The 15,730-nt window shown below is 42.8% G+C and overlaps 2 protein-coding genes across 4 annotated transcripts in view; one reads left to right on the forward strand and one right to left on the reverse strand.

The window, feature by feature from the left end:
• cntn4 (contactin 4) overlaps positions 1–4,727 on the forward strand; it is a 116,890-nt gene extending 112,163 nt beyond the window's left edge. Inside the window, 7 exon segments of the mRNA XM_041949047.1 lie at positions 410–480; positions 2,005–2,239; positions 2,535–2,650; positions 3,565–3,751; positions 3,846–3,958; positions 4,055–4,223; positions 4,636–4,727. Of these exon segments, the coding sequence (XP_041804981.1) occupies positions 410–480; positions 2,005–2,239; positions 2,535–2,650; positions 3,565–3,751; positions 3,846–3,958; positions 4,055–4,223; positions 4,636–4,727 (983 nt within the window).
• Positions 4,728–11,955: 7,228 nt separating this feature from the next.
• The window catches only part of LOC121625056 (band 4.1-like protein 1), a 74,179-nt gene continuing 70,404 nt past the window's right edge, over positions 11,956–15,730 (reverse strand). For all 3 annotated transcript variants that reach the window (XM_041963113.1, XM_041963096.1, XM_041963104.1), the window contains exons 15-19: positions 14,897–14,956; positions 14,123–14,218; positions 13,345–13,425; positions 13,123–13,239; positions 11,956–12,855 (exon numbers count right to left, since the gene is read on the reverse strand). In XM_041963113.1, the coding sequence (XP_041819047.1) occupies positions 12,850–12,855; positions 13,123–13,239; positions 13,345–13,425; positions 14,123–14,218; positions 14,897–14,956 (360 nt within the window). In that variant the 3' untranslated portion in view covers positions 11,956–12,849. The remainder of the gene's footprint in view (positions 12,856–13,122; positions 13,240–13,344; positions 13,426–14,122; positions 14,219–14,896; positions 14,957–15,730) is intronic.

A 15,730-nucleotide genomic window follows, 5' to 3' on the forward strand; every position in this document is an offset into this window, starting at 1 on the left:
CTTAACTTTACAAAAACCAAAGTGTAAAATGAAGAAGTTGTAAACTATTTTTAGCACTGAACCACAACTTGTTGTTTTTACACTTGTCTAAATGTAGATTTGGTGTTGAAGAAAAAACACAAACCATCTCATAAAGCAGCATCAACAATCTAAAAAAGAGAGCTTAATTTACCAAGGTTAAATCCTTTGTGTGTCTTTTGGTATAAACAGCACCAAAGGCTGTGAACACAACTCAGCTGTGAGAAGTTTGCTGATATCTTACAGGATTTCTGGGTGTTGAAGTTCGAATATGCCGTAAAAATCACCTCTCCCTGCCGTCTGGGAGTAGCAACATTAAAAACGATTACATGTGCCTTCTTAGCATCGTGTGAAGTCAACAGCGCTAAACCGATCTGTCTTCTTCCTCCAGCTCCGAAGGTCACACCAGCTAATGTGAGCGGAGGCGGTGGCAGTCGCTCCGAATTAGTCATCACATGGGAGGTAAGCAAACTTGCGCAGGACCCCCTCACCCATGTAGGAGGGAGCAGGACGTCATTATTCTCCGTGGATCTGCACCGCTGTTTCATTAATAACAGCTGAATGGCTTAATGTATGGCATTTCATTTTTAAGAACAGAGAAGCAATAACTATTGCTGTCACCCTAGGGGAGAGAAAAATGCTTTTGAGGTTTCAATAAGATAATTAAACTCAATGGTTCTTTCGAAGTCCCAACTTTGTTTCAGATTGTTTTCCTTTATTCCCTTTTTCCATCTTTCTTTTTCTTTTGCTTCTTTCCTACAAAGCCTCTGCATATCATTCCAGCTGCAAAAGCTCATGTTTATTCAGACTGCTCAAGCTCATGAGGCCCCACTGTGAAACGTTTGACAGAACCAGTGTTGATGTTTCAATATGCAAGAGCTCAATAAAGTCTTCAATTAAAGTCTAAACTTCTGCTTAACAAAGCTGCTAATTTGCTTCAGTCCTGAAAATTCCATTTTCCTTGCTCTGATGCTGCGATGGGAGATGACAGTCAACTGCGTTTACATAGCGCTTCTCAAGTCTACGGACCTCTCAAAGTGTTTTACAACACATGTGAACATTCACCCGTTTAGACTCAGATTCACACCCTGATGGCAGAGGCTACCATGCAAGTTGCCAACGATACAGCGCTTTCTATCAAAGCACCCCCGCGATGATTCTATGCTCACCCACTCACACACACACACACACACAGATGCCGCAGTCATTCGTGTAAAGGAGGAACAAAAGGGGTCCCGGCATTGACCCCTGTGGGACATCACAAGTAATTCACAACATATAAGACCATCTAGTTGCATTCACAAAATCTTTCTGATTAGCAATATAACTTGAAAGCTATTCGTGAGTCTATTGAAGGCATAATGCAATAGCTTAGTAAATGAAATACTATGACCCACTGTATCAGAAAAGGTTTTTGATGTATCAGAACATGTTCAAAGAATACCTAAGTCATTCTATATCCCCATGAATGTCCATGCTGGCCCAGAGTTGAGATACCTCATCCACAGTGTGTCCACAGTACCTATAAGCTGTCCCTCTAGCAGAGCTGAAACAGGAAGAAGTGCTTTTATATGCAGTATGGGCATCTATCTGTTATTGGACCAGAGTGAAGAGGGTGGGTTTATCCACTAGAATGAAGTCTGTAGCTCTGAATGTATGAGGCATGTTATCAGTCTGGACAACAGCTGCTGGTCCAGTATCATGCTGAGTGCACTGTACTGTGAAATGGATGTGTCCAGTAATAGTTCTTGTGTGTATAGTATGATATATCTGAGGCAAAGCTTTGCCTCAAAGATTGAGAGCCAGAGCTTTTGTTCTGGTTGCAGTACTTAGTTTTCAAAATGGATTGCACTTAATGAATTACAACGCTAATTCATTAACTAAGGGATGAAATGAGAGTTTTAAATGAATTGAAATTGTTTTTTTCTTTTTTTTGTTTAAAAGTTCTTAAACTGTTTTTTTTTTTTTTTTTTTTTTTTCCTGCAGCCGGTTCCAGAGGAGCTGCAGAACGGACCGGGGTTCGGCTATGTTGTGGCTTTTCGACCCCACGGGGCCACAGGATGGATGCAGGCTGCCGTACCATCAGCTGAAGCGTCCAGATACGTCTTTAAAAATGAGAGCATCCAGCCCTTCTCGCCTTTCCATGTGAAGGTCGGGGTTTACAACAACGAAGGGGAAGGACCATTTGGACCTGTTACCACTATCTACTCTGCTGAGGAAGGTGTGTATGATCTTATGTCACACTCAATATGTTGTGGAGCAGCTGTACTTGCTCAGCAACTTTTAATCCATAAGTACATGACTAGATCCATTCGGGGCCTAAACAGTGGCCTCATTGATCTTGAAGCCAGCCTTCTTCTATCAGCACTTGCAGACATCTTCCCCATACTTCCCTTCCTCTGTTGTTTCGATGAAAGAAATAGCTTTGAAAAAGTTGTGATGTTCCCACTTTGAGGTGTCATCAAAGCTCAGCGTTACTTCTAAAATCATACAGAGTCTTTATGCATTAACTCCAGAGCCTGGCCGAGCACCCACCAGGGTCCGCGCCAAGAGCCTCTCTGCTTCCGAGATTGAAGTTTCGTGGAAAGCTCTGCCCTGGAATGCCAGCAAGAAAAGAGTGCTGGGCTACGAGGTGAGCTACGCTGAAATACCTTGTTTGTTTGTGCTTTCGTTGAACGCAAACGTGTGCATGTGTGCACAAGCACATGGCAGCTAATGCTGTTGAATCTTGTTCTCTTCTATTATTGATGAGTGTTTCAGGCTCATGCACCTTGGGCATAGGAGATAATAGCTTGCTGCATGCATAATGGTCCAGCCTAGTCCCATGCTTGTGGGTTTAGTTGTGTTTCTCTTGTTGTTTACCTAAGTACTGTAACCACCCTGATTAGCGTACTGATGCAATACTCTAAGGGATAGAACATTTAGCTTCTAATCCACACAACAAAGCAGTTTCAGACACTGGCTTTGCGCTCAGTTAGTTCTTGTCATTTTAATTCAGCTCATTATTGAAATCCAAGATGCGAACAAAGGCGCTGTTTTCATCCACGGATTGCATAAAGTGCCAGAATTATAAACTGTTGACCACTCAAAGTCAACAGAGGAGCAGGGCCTGAGCAAACCATTCCTGTGAGGAAAGACAAATTATATTTGTGCTGTCAAGCGTGCCAGCTATTTCAGCCCTGACAACCAGGGTGACAAAGAAAATCTGTTATCAGTGGAAGTTGATGGCAGGGGATTTTTGAAGATTCTCTTTCTTCTTCTTCTGTTTTCCTTTTGTTTTCTTTTGCATATTCGACCACATAACTCAAACCGTGACACGTGTCTGATGAGCGCAGCTGAAGCACGTAGCTCACGGCGAACAAAAGGCACACGAGGTGACACGTTGCCGTAGCTTGTTTTCAGACCAGTCCACGTAGTCCGTCCAGCTGAGTTCACATCTCCCCGTTTCCAGTTTGCATTTCACTGACAGGGTGTAACAGAAAGCTTTTAAGGTGTCTGTCGTGTTTTCCGCGTTCACGTCTGCAGTTCTGCCCTGTTGCTTTTCAGCTGAGGTACTGGAGTAGAAGTGAAAGGGAAGACACGGCGAGCGTGCAAAGGACTGTAGGAAATCAAACATCTACGATTATCCGCGGGGTGAAAGGCAGCACCACATATTACATCTCAGTGAGGGCGTATAACACCGCTGGAACGGGGCCTCCCGGCACCACTGTCAACGTCACCACCAAAAAACCACGCAAGTATCCGATCTGATGATCGCTACTCTTACGACTCCTCTGGTCACTGGTCAGCTTTTGTGTGAGGTGAGTAATGTGTTTTTCTCCTCTCAGCACCCAGTCAGCCACCGGTTAAAGTGATGTGGAACACATCAAACTCCAAGATTATATTGAACTGGGAGCAGGTCAAAGCCCTGGAGAATGAGTCAGAGGTCACTGGTTACAAAGTAAGCTCCCGGCCGCTCGGTTTTATCACAAGATTGTGTTTGTTGCCATGGCTTCTGCGCCCGACTCTTGACGTGATTTGCGCCGTTCGTCATCAGGTGCTCTACAAGAAGAATCAACACAGCCGCCCCAACGTCATGGAAACCAACACCACCTCTGTGGAGCTCGCCCTGCCCACTGATGAGGATTATATCATCCAGATAAAGCCGTTTGGAGAGGGAGGGGAAGGCAGCAGTAGCAGGCAGATCACCATCCCAAGGTTACCAGGTCAGTGGAGAGATAGTTAGTGGCCTCCCTCATGGCTGAGCTGAATAATCCAGTCCCCTGCTGCTGTCTTGCCAGAGCAGATTAGCTATCATCATCTCCAAAGGAACAGAAAGAGTGGGAAAATAGTGTGCTACATGAGACATTTTTGCAATTATAGCCTCTACATGACACCATAATGCAATCTTTGCATGAAAAGTTGAGCAATTTATTTAGAATACTTTCAATGTCTCATTCCGCAGCTCAAGTAATAACTCTCAAGCAGTTTTGGAAATGAATGTTTTCAGCTCGTAATTACTAAAGCAGGCCAGAGAGGCAGCCGATTAAAGAAATGAAATGCCAAAAAGTCTGTCTGGGTTTTTTTTTCCCCACAGCAAACAAACTAACAGCCTCATTCTCTTCAATACCTTTTCAGGCCCCAACGCAGTCGGCTCAGCATCCAAGGTCTCCACTCTGTCAGCCCTCAGTACAATAGCACTGTCTTTCACAGCGCGGACATCTTTATGACAAACAGCTCCCAGCAGACGTTGCATCTGATGTGCAGACAGCTCTACGGCGGAACGCAAACACAGCCCACTCTGGTGTAACTAGATCCATTCATTTAGATTTTAGAGGCAGAAGGAAAACGCTGACGAAAAAATAAAAAATAAAAAAAAAATACGCCACTGAGATGACAGGGAAGGAGTCCGCTTCAGCACCCAGGCTAAGTAAAGGAGATTGACCGATGTCGTGACTATGTTGTTACCAAAGCAGCTTTCATAAGAAAAAAACAGAGAGAAAAATGTCTTATATGCATCTTTTTGTATGACATGTTGAGCTTTTATAGATTTTTTTTTTCTTAATCAATTTGAAGTCAGTCTGGGCTTACTGGGGCGAGAGCAATTAAGTGCATGGCAAACGACATCAACAAAATTTCCAGTCTGGAGGTTAAGAATGTGATTTGACACCTTTTGTCTTCTAAAATAAGATAAAACTCGTAAATTTGGTTCTAACAGACCAGAGCAGTTGTTTTTTTTCTTCAAGTGAATGAACTATTAACTGTTATCTGTTACATCTCTCTATTTCTGTTTTTGCAATATTTCAACAATATTTCACTCAAAGGACTACATGGACATGCTGGGTGTTTGGCATTGTTGGTCATTTTACCAAGTGCTGTACGTAAAGTAAGGATTAGCATTAAAAAATAATCTGTGTCTAGACAGTACAAAGCGTTTGCGTTGCAAAACTGGACGAAGCTAGCAGCTAACGTTGATTCAAAAAGGATTTTCTCTTTATATGTCGTGAATTTGCAGAAAATACAGACTAAAAATCAATCCTGGGTTATCCTCCGACATCAAGTAATGCTATCTGACGCCATTACCGAAAAGATGGGTTGGGATTTTATTCATTCCTTCTGTCCACACGGGCCCTTTGAAGCATGACTACACTGCTAAGATAGGGGACAAAATCCACAGTTCTGGATCTGTGCAAAAAGGCCTTCTAAATTTCAGCTTGAGCTGTTAAGAGTTAGCTAAATCAAGTAGCTATTTTCCAAAGTTCTGCTGTTTTTTATAGGAATTCCCCTCTGATTTTCTCCAAAAGTTAGTAAGGGGCTCGTCCTACGAGGAGGGCTGTAGATTAGACTTGCACTCAGAGGGGATCGTTTCATGGACAGTAAAGACAGACAGAATGATTGCAGCCACCAAGAACTCTCAAAAAGTCTATGGAGTCTGTAAAGCCATCCATGTGATAGTTACTCAGCTTGTTACCAGAAATAGCTCCATACTGTTTATGAGAACATCTCCTCTGGGTTCCTCTACCTTGGCCATTGAACTGCACTGGTGACTGGACCACCCTCGTGGCTGTCTCATGCTCCTCTTTCTTTCAGTTAGCCCTGTGTCTAGAGCTATTCTTTGCCTTCTGTGTGCCTCATCATATGTTCAAAATCCTCAGGTCCTTGAAGAGCCTTAAATTATCATATGTACAGTATATCAAACACATTAGAAACATAGAACTATGAAGCAGCCGTGGTGATGTTTACATGCTGCTGTGTTGATAGATACTGTATGTGGTCAGGATTGGAGGGGCCAGCATCCTTTTTTGCAATTCTGAGGTTACTAAGAATAGTTTGAATGGCATTCTGCTGTTTTGCATGGGATATTGGCAATATATGAGGGCCTGGCGCATTTTTATAGGTGTGTATTCTTAATAAAAGACAATGCTGCTGATCTTTTCCTTTTCCCATAGTCTCCTGATGCCATGTGGGAGTGCTGTGCTGCAGAGGTACAGTGCAGTCTGTATGTAGCTTGTAATCCAGTTAAGTAGTTTGTACTTTGAAGGGAAGTGTACTGTAGGTTACTGGGGCTTGCTCAGAATCGTGCATCAAGAAATGTGTAATATACTGTTTTGTACACTTCAAATCATTTATATAAAAGAACCTTTCTAAAGAGATGATTTACTTGGTTTTTATGTAATGACTCTGTTTCATACTGTAGCTAACTGTTGCTCAGCATGACTGTACTTTGTCCTCTCGCTTTCGTCCATCTGCAAACCGATTGAATGGCTTTAGGAACATGCAAGACTCATGCATCTGATAGGTTTGTGTATACTGTGTGTCTACCATGAAGTCCGAACCATGGTCAACCCCATGTCACTATGCTTCTGTCTCAGTCAGCCCCTCTGAGATGTACTGGGTCTACTGTCCATATATGCTCTAAATGAGGGTTTCCTCTGTTGCTGTTTGTTGTTTATACTGTGTTAATAAAGTTTATTGATTTATAGAACAATGTCAAGCTCTGTTGGTCCCTCCATCAATACGTATACGACCTATGTGACAACTGACATATAAGAGTTTTCTTTCTCTGGCGTTGACATTTGACATTCAGAATATAATTGAATTGAATGAAACAAGATATCTGGATTTAACAGTTACAGGGGTTTGATACATCTGGATTTATGTATCTATATTTATCAATTCAATTCAGTTCAGTTCTCTCATGCAAAAAAGATAAAAGTTCTTTACATAAAAACAAAACAACAAAACAGTGCTTAAAGAGAGAAGCATCCGCGCGTACATGAACATAAATACACACATACATTCGAGCATACACACTGTAAAAATGTGGTATGTTTAAGAGAGCGCTCGACTCAAAGGGAAGCTCTTGAGATTTTTAAAGAACACACCGCTGGAGAAAGTTCAAGATCAGCAGGGAGACTGCTCCATTCCTTAGGTGCAGAAATGCCGAATGCCATCTCACCAGACTTTGAAAATGCCCCAGGCACATGGAGAAGATTTCCACCTTGTGACCGAAGAGATCTGCTGGGATTGTAAGCTGACAGCATGTCTGAAATGTACTGTGGAGCCAGACCAGCAAGTGCTTTGTAAACTAAGAGGAGGATTGTGAATCTAAAAACAACAGGAAGCCAGTGAAGGTTTCAGAGGACTGGTTACGTGGTCTGATTTCTTTCTTTTTCTCTCCTGGTTGGTGCACGAGCTGCTGGGCTCTGGATGAATTGTTATCTATGGACTGTGTTGTTTGGAAGATCTAGCCACAGTGAATTGCAATAGTCCAGCCTGCTTATGAGAAATGCATGCATGAGTTTCTCAGAGTCACACTGAGAAAGAAAGCCTCTGCTTTTGAAGATGTCAACCTCAGGGATTATTAACACTGAGTTCACCATCCATTTACTCCTAGGATTTTAATCTGCTCCTTTGTTTATAGTGATGTGACTCCAGGTACTCACAGCTGTCTTTGAGCTTTAGGACTCACGACTAAGATATCAGGTCTCTTACTGTTCAGCTGAAGGAAGTTTGCCGCCATCCAGTGGTCAATTTCTTCCAAGCAGCTGACTTGGGAGTCTATGGACTGGAAATCATCAGTGGATAGTTAGATGAGAAGCTGAGTGTCACCAGCATTATTATGGTAGTTAATATTGTGTTTGCTGATAATGTAGCCATGGGGATGCGTATATAAGTCGATTTAGTTATGAATTTATCATTAATTGATTAATTATTGACAGTGCATTCCAGTCATTTAGTATTGCACTTGTAAATGTCAAAATTGAAGCAGCAGAGGCCTTAATACGGATCCTACATTTCCCATAATGCAACTTGATTCCAGCGCTTCATTAGACTCTGCAGATCACAGGTTATCTGTTAAAAGTTGTCTTAAATCCTAACCCAGGATAACCCTGTATGACATCACGATGACATCATCAGGGGGTCATTTTCTGAGACCCGACAAAGCTCCTCCTGAGCCTCAGACAACATCACGCTCTGTGACTACTGACCTTGACTTGTAAAATCTGCTGCTTTAAGGAGTAGAGGTGTCAGTAGTTCATCTTTTTCAGCAGAACATTCATTTAATATCATATACATACTGTAAATGTATATCATTTCCAATAAATGTTTGTGTGAAGTCCTTTAATGTGTTGAGTGAAGTTTGTTGGTTGCAGAAAACACACTAGGTGGCACTAAGAGCACGCAAATAAGTTGAGTCTGCACCCCAGTTACAGTACATGTGCTACATTTGACCACAAGATGGCAATACAAAACAAGGTCATTTTCCTTTTGCTTCACTATAATAAGAATACCACCCAGCCATCCATCAGTAAATCACAAAAAAACAACCATTTATTACACATGATCAATTATTGATGCATGAAAGCCATGTAATTAAGTTAAAACAAAGAATACATTTCCCAAGCTTCACTGGCTCACTATAGGTAGCTATTCAAAGTGAACCCCCTCTCCCCTCTTTTCAGAATCAGAGACAGTGTTTGAATCATACGGAGACATTTATTTATGCATGTATGTTTTCCATTTAGACTGAATGCAAATACAGCAAATACACACCACCAAGCACTAGGGGAATGTAGAGCAAAAGGCAGTGGAGAATTGAAGGCGGAGGTTAAACAGCAGATGCTCTTCATGGAAAAAAAAACAGCTCATGTCCATATTCTGTACTATTCTGGCTTTTCTACGTCAACGGGGCCATTAAATGTTTTCATCCCACTGAGGACTGACAGTCCAGATTCAGACGGTCTTCTTTGCCACTGCACTCAATGTCACATTCTTTACAAGGCAGTAATTCACTTTCGTGACGGCTCCTCCTCACCTTGGGCTGAGAGGAGAGGTCGTTTCTACATCTGTCTGGTGGTGATTAACAGCACTTTCGGCTCAGCACTGATAACTGCGGCTCCCGCTCCCGTAATCACACCTCTGAACATAAGGCACCCATTCATGGGACATTTCTGTCGCACTGCCGTCCTTCAGATTTTACGTACTGCCTCATCTCTTGAACCTAAAAACACATCCCTGCTCCTCTCGGTTCCTACATAGTTCACAGGATAATACACAAGAGCATGGATATTTATATATAAATGCAGGACCTCCAGCCTTCAACTCCCCACCTCGCCCACAGTACACGACTTCTCTCCTGATGCCTACAGTCCTTTTTTCTTCCATCAGTAGTGTCTCCAATACTACGGCAAAGACAGGCCATTTTTCCCAACGGTTTACAGTATATGTGCTGCTATCACTGCAAGCAAGTGCCTTCACAACAGTCCAGTGTCATATGACCAGAGAAAATAAAACAGAGCAAAATAGAATATACAAATAGTCAGTTGTTTCCTCAGACACATTAACAGCAGGTCGACGGTTTCAAGTCAGGGGATGGGAGGATTAGACGACGAGGGCGACAAAGCCATGGTCACAATTGTTGGAAAAGCTCCTTTGAATATCATATATCAACTCTTTATCATCGGTTTTGGTTATGCTTCAGTACGCATGAGAGTTCACAGTTTTCTCCCTTTAGAGGACACAGAGGATAAGAATAATGGCTGCTTATTGCAAATCTCACAAGCAGTGCGCTTCACTGCTCCGGTTAACAGTAGCACAATGTTAACAATGACGGCAACACGGCTAACATGGGTCAGGCTCCATCAGAGGGATTCTTATGTATGATAAGCGATGCATAGTATAGTATTAAAGGTCATCCAGGATATATGTTATGTGACAGCCAACAGGTTCTGTGGGTAGATGGCGCGTCGTGTATGTCACACCATGAGTCTCGGCTTTGTCAGTGAGGGGAACCGGGGGGGAGGGGGAAGCACAGGCCTCACATTCAACACTCCTATAAATACAATTAACAACTCATACACCATAACTTAAAAGAGTTAATCCAACAGAAAACAGAAAAGTACCCATGTTAATCTTGTGGTTCAGAACTTTTCAGGCAGCGTTTGTGGACATGCACTAGAAAATCTGCTTTTTAACACCACTTTTGGAAGATGCTGTTTAAAGCTGCTGTGACAAATGAATCAAGTAACTGAGATGTTGCTCATCGTGACAAACCTACAGAGAATTATCACCTGACTCTGGCTTTATGCAGAACGTTAGCTTCTTTTAGCTGATTGCTTCGGTTTTTTATGGCACACACCTCTACTGATTCGGTTCACTCTAGTAAGCGACAAACTGTAGATGAGAACAAAGAGCAAGATATTTCCCTGAAGAGAGTGAATGCTGGATTCACATTCATCAGGTGGCCATCCCTGCACACTGAATGCTTAACCCCTTAACGCTGATTGTCGCGAATTTGCATCATACCGCTTTAATCCACATTGCAGCTGAATCGTGCATGCATTCCTCTAATGCCGGTTTGTGCATATTCAACACACACCTAGGAACCTTCTGCAAGCACTGGATTCTCGTCGGACCGGTCAAAGTGAAAACTACATCCGTTGTGTTGTTGTTACAATGCAATGGTTGTAAGCCAACTTTGTGGCTGTTTTGATTAAATAAATGAATTTTGAATACACAAAAAAGATGTTTTTACTGCATTTAAGCATTGAAAAAAGTGGACATATACTGTTTGTTTGAACCCTATTCTAGTTGGTGAACCTACCTAAATTTATATCTACTGTATGTGCTTCTCCTCTTAATTTATTTATTCTAAATAAATTCAGGCGTCAAGGGGTTAAATAGACTACTGCTGGCTAACACGTCTGCTATTATAATGTGTCAGTGTTCTGTTTACAGCTGGCTGCACTGCCCTCGAGCAGCAAAAAGTCAACTTTCTCAGTGGACTCTGATTATCAACAGGAACGTCCGTTAAGATCTCGAATGGAGAGCATAAAGACGACCAAAGGCCTGTCCCCCAATTCACTGCATTTCTCTTCATTGCATCATAACTTCTCAGTGCGGCAAAGTCGTTTCTGGTTTTGGGTGACACGTCTCTGACTCACTTTGTTAGATCTCCAGTGAAACACAGCATCGAGCAAAGAAAAAGCCCGAAAACCGAAGCTGTTCCCTGGAGAGGTTTCAGCATGTTCACACATGATGCCTGAAATATCCAAAAACACAAGAATAACATATAAACTGATGGAAGTCAGTAAAATCAAGTAAGAAAAAAGTGAAAACATATCATCACATCTCTGAAACATATTAGATAAAACATTATTTAAATTACAATTTCTCTAAAAATCCTAGAACTGCGCCCAAAACGCGTGACCAGCATTTCTCGATGCAGATGGCGAGCGGACACCAAAATGAAAACGGTAACAGTGAGCAGGGAAATGGGACGAGGACAGTGACGTTTGTGTGTCGGATACTGGAACCAACGCAGTTCCAGCTGTCCACAAAAGTATTACTCAGCTGTCCTTCTTCCGCGGAGTCCATCAAGATCACTGTGTGTCCGCTACTCACAGGCCCAGTGAGACCTACAGTTTCTCCAGAGGTGCTCAGTCCCATCATCTCAGAGCTTCTTATGGATTGGACATGTCCGTGTAGTTTTTTTTTTTTTTTTTCATTCCCTCGGCTATTTTGTAATTGAATCATGCAGATTATAATCATCTGATATTATACATATTTCATAAACAAGCGAACACTTGACATAAATTAGACCCTCTATAGATAAAAATGTAAAAAGCTAATAAGACAGCTGTCGATTATATTGAAGGTGTCACAGCCAGGAGTGGCAACATTGAGCAAAAGGCTGCCTCTTGCCACTTGACACCAACCATCCCACCCCCTCCACCACCAGCGATGTCCCCATCCTTTCGTGCAAACCCTCCTCGGCTCTTATATCTTATTCATTTCATATGTGACAGTAGCACGGGGGAGGGGTCTTTAAAGGGATCTAGAAAGAAGGAATTTGTGAAGGGAAGGAATTGGGCCTGGGGTGATTTTAGGGTTGAAAACTCATTGATTCAAATGATCCTCAGGGTTCAAACTGTATTCAATTACATAATGTGTAAATAAAAGTTTCATATATAACTCTGACAGAGGTGAATTCAAATAGCAACAGGTGTGACCGGGTTTCACTTTCAATCTTGCGTCACTCCAATTGATTAAACCAAATCTTCCAATAGAAGCCGTTTCCTGTTCCATAAGGAGGTGGAGGGCAGGGACGGGCCGGGATAGGATGGGAGGCCGGGTTGGGTCAGAGGCCGAGTCACAGTTGGTTTGTCTAAAGGGAGAGGAGTGGAGGTCTACTGCTTCATGGAACGCAGTCTGTTCTCGTGTCGGTGTGTATACAGGCAGGGTAGAGAGTCCTCGTGGCCGGTTGGTGGCGTACTGCAGGGCGGGGCAGGAGACACACAGCAGGAGGATCCTCTCCTGTCCCCCTGACTCAGGAGCCACCATGACCGATCAGGACTGCAACGAGACAGCAACACACAGATCTGTCATCTCACATGGACATGGTGAGACAATGCTGAGTCTTTGTGTCTCCTCGCAGTTGTTTTGTGTCTCCTTCTTTATAATCGCCTGGCTGGTATTCTAACAAGACAGTCACTTCAAACATAGGGTCTGACCCCTTGGGCAAGATAGGCCCGTTCAGTCATCAAACACCAAAGCATACTAACCTCGCTACCTGCACTCTGATCACATGACCAGCCTGTCAACACTGCAAAAGTCTCGTACCTCTGCTTTCTGCTGCAGCTCCTCCGTAGGAGACTCTGTTTCCCTGATAACCACTGCTTTTGTCACCAGCATGTCGGGGTGCTGCTGCTTGGCCTCTTGGATCGCCATGGCGAGGGCCTAGGGACATCAAGCATCAACACACCTTTCATATTAGCCTCCCGTGCCTCATGACGTATTGAACATGCAGTGTAAGTGTCGCAGTATTGTTGCACTCCTCCTCACTTGATGTTGGTCCACATCGTCGTCTCCTGTGATTATAATCCTTTTCTCGATCCTGGTCTCGGAGTAGCCTCCTTTCACAGTCTGCACAATGTAGAAAAGACACACTTTTTGAATCATAAGCTCATTTCCAGCACAATCCACAGGATTTAGTTGTGAGGTTTTAGATTGTAACAAACTGAATAGCCCTCCCCTCCCCTGCCTCTTTAACTGGGCATTTTCTAGTTCTCATTATTTTTCATTTTGTTATCACCAATCATTCCAGACCTCTGACCTTGAATGAAAACCAGATGCAGACCTTAGAGTTAAGTTTGAGAACCCCTGGTGTAGGAGAACCTATATTGGCCACTAAAAGCGAGTGTTTGGTTTGTCTCTTCTGGGCTACTGTAGAAACATGGCAGTGTTTCTACGCTCCCTCTGTAGATATAAAAGGTTACCAAAACACAATGATTCTTATTGTCAGGTGACTATACACTAATGAAAACATATTATGAATATTATATTCCATTTCTGCCAATAGATCACCATAAATTTTACAAACTGGACCTTTAAATGTCTTGCAAATCATGGCAAGAAGTCTAGTGGAGTTTATAACTTATAACTAATCTTAAATATTGTTTTTTCCTTATTATTTACAAGTCAATAAAAAACTTAGGTATTTGTCTATGGATTTAAATGGACTACATGACAACAAGGAGTGAGGACCATGAGATACGGATGTCGTGGGGGTTTCCAAGCTCCAGTCATTAAAATGTAACCATGGGAGTAGATAAGGCGTTACCTTGGTAACTTGAGTTGTGGTTGCTGAGGTGACGTTCTCAGCGGTGATGGTCAGCGGGGACACAACAGAATCCCTCTCCTGGGTGCCAGCTCTTACCTACAGTACAATCGTAGGAGGGGAGTCATCCACACGTGGAGCGACACACACACACACACACACACACACACACACACACACACACACACACACACACACCAGCACACACATGCTGAATAAAACAACATGTTCAGTGTTTTAGCCTGATCTGTGTGTGTGTCAGCACAGCTCTTGGATCTTATCAGAGTCTCAGTCTACCTGATGCTCTGAACGACAAGCTCATAAGAAGACAAGCATAAAAACAATGAGTGTATACTAGTGTGCTGCTTTATTTGAAGTGTTTCAGGTTCTTATTGAATGCAGACCACAAACACACAGCCAAGGTGTGGGAATGGGGGGATTTATAATGACTGCAGACTGGCCCTTTAATAGACATTTGCAGCTCAAGTTAGAGCCGACCAAGTCAAACTATTCATCTACTTATCTAAATGTCCATTTCAAACATTCTCTGTTTCATAAAACTGAGTCATTACCTTGGCATCAGATATCAGTATTGTGGCAAACACTTGGCTCACACACACGGATCGCAATGCAGTCATGTTTTGTCTTTTTCAATTTCACACTTACTCAGAAGCCTATGAAGAAAAGGCTACAAATGGCGACAGCACGGTTTCTTACTCTGCCACCTCACACACATCAGCTGTCACGTGGATGCACTCCTTATGTAAAGATACTTACAGGGGAGCCGTTTTCTTTAAGGGCAGCAGAAGCCTCCCGTGGGCTGACGACGCCGTAGTTCTGAGGGGGAGAGAGAAACAGTCTGATTTACAGTAATAGTGAGACTTGCGGGCAGAGTCTTATTAACCTCCTAATATGAAGGAAGTCCAGCAACATCAAAGAAAGCAAAAAGTGAGCATATAAAAGAAGAATTACTTCAATCGGCATATTACAACTACACGAGTCGTTGGTAATAAAGGAGCCACAAAGAATGATATTGTATCTACTCTCAGCAGCAAGTCATGTGATCCATTTTCTGTCTGAAACTATGGATTACAACTGCTTTAAAGACATCATCACTAGGCAACCTGGCTGTGCCTTAAATCCATACTAGTAAAATATCAGACTAAGGTATATTATGCACATGCGACGCATGAGGGGGGCCAGTGGGGAGGCCAGTGATTGTATCAGGGCGCCCATGGCACCCCCTGGCCCCCCCCCTTAACAGTGCCATTGACAGGAACGGACACATGTGATGTTGGAGGTTAATCAAACTGTGACTTTGGAATGCTACTGCCAGTTCTGAGCAGTTCCTCCACTTCCTTGGTGCATTGCATTATGGGGGAATACGGTGCATCCACAGCTCAAAAATGGACTGCGTATAGTATACATACTGTCTTTGATTGTAATTTATGTCACTTTTCTATTGCCAAACCAACAGGATGCAATATAAGAGGAACCCTACATACATGGTGGTAAATTAGAAGAACCCTAAATACATAGCAGCCAATCAGAAGCCTGGAAAAAAATCTATTACTGGCTGCCTGCAACTAGAGGTCCGACAACATCTCGTAC

This window comes from Chelmon rostratus, chromosome 2 (genome assembly GCF_017976325.1).
Source record: "Chelmon rostratus isolate fCheRos1 chromosome 2, fCheRos1.pri, whole genome shotgun sequence".
In the NCBI taxonomy this organism is placed as follows: Eukaryota; Metazoa; Chordata; class Actinopteri; order Chaetodontiformes; family Chaetodontidae; genus Chelmon; species Chelmon rostratus.